This window comes from Lates calcarifer, linkage group LG9, assembly GCF_001640805.2.
Source record: "Lates calcarifer isolate ASB-BC8 linkage group LG9, TLL_Latcal_v3, whole genome shotgun sequence".
Taxonomy (NCBI): Eukaryota; Metazoa; Chordata; class Actinopteri; family Centropomidae; genus Lates; species Lates calcarifer.
In genome coordinates, this window is record NC_066841.1 from 20096715 (window position 1) to 20104851 (window position 8137).

Consider the following 8137-nt stretch of genomic DNA (forward strand, 5'->3'; position numbering starts at 1 on the left):
AGGTAAACACTAGCCAAAGAAAGTTGTTCTCAGTGATGTCTTATAGGCAATTTCTAAGGCATTACTATTAACTATTAATAAAACCATTTGATACAATGTATAAAACCCTTTCTAAAGGGTCATTTGCTTGGGTTTGTTACAATCTCTGCAGCTCAGTAGCTGTAGCTCTGTATCTCAGTTTATGCATGACAAAAGGCTTAATGAGTGCAGAACATCGGCAGGTCAAATAAAACAATTCAAATGAAGATTTTTATTTTTTATTAAGATTATAATTTTCTTTACAAATCTTTTCTGAAACAGTTTTACCCGGAGAGCTACAATTTAATAAACACAAAAATACAAGAATAACAACAAAATATGTAGAGAATGGCTGAATACTCTCTTTATTTTGGTACACATAGTGCTCATAAAGCTAATGCATGGATTCTGAGGTTATGGCTAATTCATGAGTTTGCCTTTTTAAAACAAAAGGACTAAGATCACTCTTTTACAAAACAAAGTGAAACTCACAAAACCAGGACATGTTTTAATTTTGAATTGCTGTGAAGGCTTTGAGCAATAACCATGATTAAGAGAGGATGTCAAACTGCTAAAATAACCCAGACCATTTACTATCACATGCTGGGAGTGGAGGTGTAGTGATGACCACAGTAATAGCCCAAAAAGTGTTAGAGAATTAAAGTGTTGGCACTCCATCAAGTCATATGAGCTGGTTAAGAGTCCATGTACCTCAGAGGTGTTTAGGGAGTCTATGCCATCAAACTGCTGAGAATGTGCAAGGTCCATTTAAAACTGGAGAAGGTGTTTTTTCCAAAAGGCTCCTCAGCCCAGGAGACAGCAGAGACATTCAGTCACTTTCAACGTACGTTCAGCTATGACAGTAGCTAGCAGTAGTGTGCATTGGATTTAAGGCAACAACAGTCAATCCGTTGAATCAGATTTAAGTCACCAAAGTGTATTCTTTAGATACGTATCTCCCATTCTGAAAACAGGAACGCCTGCACAATACATATGGCACAAACGCTTTCCCCTCCCTGTTAAAATTATTGTCATTGAATAGCTAAACTTTAAATACCTTTTCTTTTTCTTGAAAAAATAAAGTTGATTTATACATTATTGGGGAGACCAGATCCAATTGTAACGCCTACATTTCTTCCAATCAGAAGCAAGTGTGAGTGATGTCGCCCAGTGCACACCAATGAATCAATCGCATATTATTGATTTTTAGGAACAAAGTGTGCCTTCAGGTGTAACCTTGATCATTTCAGCTCATGTACATTTTGAAACACTGTTTCTGTTACAATTGTATGAAAGAGTAAAAGTTCTTGACGTTAGCCAGTATCAGAGTTGTTGTGATGTTAGTATGCAGTATTTTCTACAGCTGAAACTTCTGGTTTAGCTAAGTGTTTTTATGAGTGTTGAACTTTTCCGATGAAGAACACTTGCAGTTTTCAAAGCTGCAGCTCAGAGAGGAACGATTTGTTTAACTTTGATGTTTTTACAGATTTTTGCAGCTGCCTCAGTGTTAATGTGATCACTTTATCAATAAACCTGTTTTTATCAAAGTGGGCGGTTGAATGAGATCTTCTGCTGACCACACTGGTACTGGTCACAAATAAGGGTGATTTTTTTTTTTTTTTTGCAGTGTTACAGCTGCCCAACTCAGGTTCTATTGATAGCAATGCACAATTTCTGATTTGAACAATTTTCACTATTTGCACAGAGAGAGGATGTGAAATTGCGTTTCCTCTCTTCATTTGCAGCCTAATGTTTCCATAATGTTGCCATTTGGTCATATTTGCTGTTACCTTCCCAGAAAGTTCTGGTTTGACTTAGGCTACCTGTTAGAAGAACATTTATGGAGCGTTTCAGATAACTTGTCAATGACTACATAAATACTGTCAGGGAACATTTACTCATTCTTTTGTGGTCATTTTTTAAAAAAGGGTTTCAACAGAGCATTTGCTGAAAGTTCCACAGATGACATCTTTTTCTACACAAAAACGTTGTATCTATGTAAACTGTCAGGCGGAGCTGTATGGGAACTTTGTGTTAACATTCAGGAACATGCCCTCACTCAAACGGAAACTGGCAGTAGAAAATAGTTCTCCATTTGGTTTTGTTTACTAATACTTTAGTGGGGAAAACGTGTTACAACTGGCCCCGGTCTCCCGTTAAACAACGTGTTTGATTCAAAATGCCACAATCGCCCGGGTCCATGCCCCAAGACTGGCCAGGGCCTGTTTGCTACAGATCTGTTCCAAGTCCGCCTGTCTGCTCAGCAGCCCAGAAAACCCCGAGCCGAAGATGGAGATCAGGTTGGAGATATTGGAAGTGTCCGTGTAGTCTGGGTTGGAGTAGGAACAGTCCTCGCGTTTAGCTCTTTTGCGAGCCGCTGTAAAATCAGATATTTCCTCCATGTCGGATATACAACAGCCGAACTCAACCTTACGTTTCTTGCCTGGCGACTGCGCTTCCTGGCCGCACTGGGGCGGGTTACAGCAACAGTCCTGGTGGAGGTAGCCGTTCTCCACCGTGGTCACCACATGCGTGTCCAAATCCAGCACTGTGGTTTTGTTGCAGTGCCTGTTGTTGTCTGCAGAAAACTGGTCAAAGTGTGACACGGGAGAAGCCTCCATGCAGCAGCTGCGGTAGTCGGACGGCTCCGCTGCTTTGCTGCCGTCCTCGAAAGGAGAACAGCCGAGGAGAGTGCTCGCTGTCCGGACGTGCGCCGCTGACTGCGCCGCGCCTTTGTGGCACGCAGGGTCGCACAGACTCATCTCCTCGCCGCAGCAAGCAGCCCGCGCCTGCTCCTCGTTGTCGGCGTCCTCTGCGTCCAGATCCAGCGGGTTGAGCTCCTGGATCTCGTTGCAGACCGTCATCACCTCCTCGTACTGCTGCATCCTGTAGATCTCCGCGTATTTCTCCTTGATGTAGACCTGCCTGGCGTTCCTCAGCACGTAAGAGACCAGCAGGTTTTTGTGCAGCTTGATTCCCCCTCTCTGCGTCCTGGAGTTGTGGATCTTCATTAAGGAAATGGAGATCAGGCTTTGCGCGTCCACTGCGCATTCCATGGTGGTAATCATTGATATGTTCCCCCGGCCCACCCCCAGCTCCTGTCCGGGAGAAGAAAACCGACTCTCGGCTGTCTCGGTAGGAATCGTTTTGTTCGAAGAGAAAGGTTCAAGTCAGCTCTGTGGAGAAACATTGGACACAGCGCTTCGCCTCCCTGTGAAAGCCAGCGATCACTTGCAGATGCCCTGAGCACAGAATATGTATATAGTCAAGATGGTGGGTCCGCCCTCTTCAGGACGAGCCAATCATCTGCCTGAGGTCTGTCGAGTGACAAGGAGGCGCGCTGGAAATATTCCTCTCTCGGCCAATCAGCGTGAGGCGGTTCCTCTGTACTATTCAAATTCCACCCAGCCTGTGTAACAGGAATGTCCACATCTCAGCTGCCCTGTAGCTGGGACCTCCAAAAAACAGTTAGTTTCCCGGGTATTCATGTCACAGAAGAGATTTTTCTTTAAAATTCAACTAATAAAATTATCACAGTTCATTTTCCAATTTGGTTTTCTGAGTAAAAATACTCTTTTTAACCTTTTTTTAACCAGGATAGCTGAAGCATAACTGTTAATTTTGTCCCAAAACTGTCACTAAAACATGACATGACAAGAAACAAACAAATAGGAAAAGACATTTATAGCAACTGAAGCATGTGAACATTGCAAACTGAGTGAATCTCCTGAGGCAAAAAGGAAGATTTGCATCTTTATAATCCCAATAAGTCATTTTAATATAATACATTACATGTGTTGTTTTTGTGTCAGTATCTGATTCGTTTTATGTGTTTAATTCAACACACACACTTGTTAAAATTGTGATACTGATTTGTCTTTGAATGAGATTGGTTGATTGTATATAAGCAAAATACACAGTAATACCACCTTATTCTTTAAAGAAAAGGTCAGAAGCCAGTATCATGCTTGCAATATTAAAAGGACAGGGCTGAAATTGTACAAACAGTTGAGAGCGTGCTATCAGTCCAAAACAAATCCAGGCATTACTCGATTGTGTTACACATTAGCTTATTATTTGTTCAAGTGCTTAGATAGCAGTCACTGAGTTTTCTGCCTCCACAACAAAGGTGAATGGAAATTCATTTGTGATGTTCACAGTTTAGAAATTCTAAGTGTGTCTTTCTAAAAACTGCTTCTCTCAGTATTCCACACACTTTACTGTTAACACTTTTCACTGGAGCTACTTTCTATCAAAGAATAAGTTCCTATGGAATTATTTTTAAATTATTAGTATACAAAATTCCATTCCCATCTATTATGTTGGGGTAGAGGCAGAAATCCCCAAACCAGGACACTATCACGGTCAAAACCTGATGCAGAGTCAGAGTGCCACTGATGGCCACTAGATGGTAGGTCCAAAATAATCCTCAAGGGGTTGTGCGTACAGTGCCCCAACTTCTCTTAAAATATAATGCCAGCATGTCTTTAAAATATTAGAGAAAGCTACTGAGGCTCTGAATTCACTTCCTCTTTATGTCATGGTGGCAATTTGAGGATGAAGCTTAATGCACCTCATGCACTAATGTGTAATATGAAAAAAGTAACTCTTGGTGAACTTATTTCCTTAATTTGTATTTCAAATACTAAATTAGAAATACCTTCAAAATGATGTCCTGTCCCACACCAACAGTAACACTCAGAGTGATACACTGGATGACTTTTTATTTTACCTCACTTTCTATATTAGTGTCATCCCTCTGAATTTGGTATAAAATGTCCCCATAAATAAAAAGGGGATAGCTTCTTGAACCATGAGGAGTTAGGGGGCAGTTGAAAGTAGCATTAGCTGCTGACACTAGCGCTACTTGCCTTGTGTTGACTGCTCGTGTCAATAACTTTACTGTCAGCACAAATGTTGTTTTGCTAAATGAGTAGCAGGATTTGTGGTTTCAGATTTTGGGATACAATTTTGTATTCATTTCATTTTAGGTTGGATCGAGGGATGTTTAGTGATGAATCTTTACCCCCCTGGGAGATGTTCACACCCCTGTTCACTATAATAAGTTTAGCCTTAAGGAGATAACGTTTTTGGGGCATTTGCAAGATTGACAGGTGTCTCAGCCTATCACAGTCAATGGTTTCCCTGCGCTCTTCCCAACCAGACTGCACAGCCTGCAACCAAATTAAGGTTTACTGGCTCTAGGTGGCCATGAGCAGTAAACCTAAACACAAGACTCCAACACAAGCCCTCACAAACTTGTCAGCAACATCACAGACACTATGTCAATGTATTTATTTATTTATAAAATATAAGGCAGGAGCTCAAGTGTAATAATATCCTGCATATGCACAGACAACAAGTTTGATATGACGTCACAGTAGGCCTATAATAGTTAGAAATTGTTCTGCTTCCTCTATGTTACCCATGTTCCTGAATATTCATGATCTGTCTTGCAAGGAAGCAATAATGGAATAATAATTGATGAATAATATAATTTTCTATCATTAACACAGTCAGAGACACAATCTAATTCTAAATGAATGAAGGATGGTAGAATGTGACTGAAAGAAAACATGTGTTGAGTGGGTTATGTGTATTTGTCTGAGCAACACCACACAAAACCCCACTTAGTCACATAGTGTAGGAAACCAGCATTGCAGTTGCCTCCACAGATTAATCATAGGTTCAAATGCTTGCCAAGCGAGTGCAATAACCTGTGTTGAACCTGTAGAGGCCAGTGCAGCACTAGTTTTCTGCCCTGGGTGATTAGTGTTTTGTTACTGTTTCCATTATTCTCCCTCTGAGGTGGGACAGTGCTTCTACAGCCTGCAGAGTGTAGCAAGATAATTATTTTCATGCAGGATTAACCAGAAGTCATGACAACGTGGAACTCCCTCAGGATAAGACCAAGACCACACTGAGGGATGTCTGGAGGACGCCTGATTATAATGTGCTCTATGAATGACGAATGTGTGATCCAGAGTAGGAAACAGAGTCATCTTTTCTTCCAGAGGGGGTAGCTGTTTGCAAAGAGGAGTGCGCCAGAGGGTCCCTGTGATGCAACAAGTTTCCTCCAATTTAATATATAGAGATCACCACTCACTAGATAAAGTTTTGTTGGAGATGATGGAGCTTAGATTCAATGTGCAATGAAAGGAAGAGCACTCATGCATTCCTATGCTTTATTCAGTGACTGAGGAAAGCTTTGAGTCTGCAAATATAATATTTTCAAATGCTTGAATGAAATTGCATGTTTGTGGACAAAAAAACAAATTTTCTATTAAGTCTATTAAGTCTTAAGTCTTTTTAAAAAAAAAAAAAAAAAAAAAGAGCAGAAATTCAACAACAGACAATGAAAATGACCAAATACATACTAGTGGTAATGTACTTTAATAGTACACATATATAGCCACATTATGACAAATGGTACACAGTGGTAGGAATCCCAAAGTTATGAGTCCACCAACAGAGTGGTAGATGGCACCCAAATGCCATACTCTCTTAAACCAAGAACATGCTGCTAGTAACAGCAACAATAATAATGATAGTGTACCTTGAAGTGTACCTTTCTGTGTTTGTATGACATCCCAGACAGCCCAGCTTCCCTCCTTTTCCCTCCCCATCTGTGTACATTTATGAAATAGATTCTAAATCCCCATGTTAACAGCAAATTCTCTGCTCACAATGAAACATGTTTAACTTGCACAGTGGGTGCTTTGATGCCACATTTTGCCTCTGGGTGAACTTTTAACAGAGCCAGGCTAGTTTTCTGCTTCCTTAAGTGTTTATGCTAAGCTAGGCTAACCATGTCTTGCACTTATAATTTAAGCATACAATCAGTCACAACTGCATTTTGACTGGTGAGTGTAGTGCAATTTTTATTCTTGTAGCAAAAAGGAATCATTTTAATTAAGACAGTATACCTGTATCTATATATATTATTATCAGATACCTGTATCAGTATGTATTGTTAATCCCAAAAAAGTATCCCCTCAAGACCACATGACATTTATTAATTTTTTTGTATTATTAATTTTCACAGATATGTGAAAGATATGTTTTTATTCCATTACAATGCACTCTGTCACTCCTCACATTATTCCATTGTATTGTAGTCTCTTTCTATTTTCAGTCTTTCCTCATTATATCTGCATTCCTCTGTTCACAGCCATTCTCCCACCCTCACGCATCTCCTCTGTTTTCCCCTCATCTTTTCAGCCTCACTGCTCGATATTCTCTGGCTCCTTTTTACCACTCCTCTGCTAACTCTACTGACATCTTCTTATTTTTTTGCCCCTCTGTTTCTTCCTAAGACTGTTTGTTTCTTTTCTCTGCACCTCAGACAGGGAGTGCAGCATTGCAGCACAGTTGCAGGTGTCAGCAATGCAGATGCTGTTTTCTCTCAGCTTCCTTTGCATGCATGGTCAGCACTGGATCTGTCTGTGCTACTGCCATAGTTCTACATCCATACCCAGAGTTATTATACCCATGCCTTTACTTCCTTATCTCAGTTTTTTCAAATCTAGAAGAGCAATTATTTGCAGAAGAGCTTCCAGAATCTGCAACATTATTGCAATGTATTCCAAAGTCATTCAATGAACTGTAAAAATTGGGAGTATGATAATTTATTGAATTGAGTCAGTTGGTGAAGCTTGGAAGGAACCATGATGCCTGATTTCTTCATCTAAAATATATCAAGTTTTGCTGATTGTTGATGGACTAATGCATGTGAGTGATTGTCCTGTGAAATGTAATCATAAATGATCGGACCTATGTAGTATTGCCTTTATGGTTTATGGACAGCTGCCAATTACAGTAAAATCAATATTTAAAGCAATTACAGATATTTAAAGGACTGGGTCACCAAAGTTGCAAACTTATCTTTAGCCTTGCAGAATCCATATGTATCCATTCAGATTCTCCAGGTTTTGAGAAATTAAATTTCTATTTCCATTCCCAACATTTCCACATCAACATCCCCTCACTATGAACAGCTTCCATAAGGACTATTTTTTCAAAAATGTGTGGCATGGTGGTGTGGTGGTTAGCACTGTTGCATCACAGTAAGAAGGTTCTGGGTTCAAACCCCAGTTCACCCAGGGCTTCTCTGTGTGGA

The 8137-nt window shown here is 40.3% G+C and overlaps 1 protein-coding gene across 1 annotated transcript; it reads right to left on the reverse strand.

The window, feature by feature from the left end:
- Positions 1-241: 241 nt before the first annotated feature.
- On the reverse strand, positions 242-3491 carry ier5l (immediate early response 5-like). The gene has a single exon (XM_018667848.2). It carries the CDS (start codon positions 3084-3086, stop codon positions 2193-2195), a length of 894 nt encoding a protein of 297 aa, XP_018523364.1. The 5' UTR covers positions 3087-3491; the 3' UTR covers positions 242-2192.
- Between the last annotated feature and the right edge of the window lie 4646 nt (positions 3492-8137).

Excerpts from the sequence above, each read along its gene's own strand:
- ier5l (XM_018667848.2), bottom strand. The coding sequence starts at position 3,086 with ATGATTACCACCATGGAATGCGCAGTGGACGCGCAAAGCCTGATCTCC.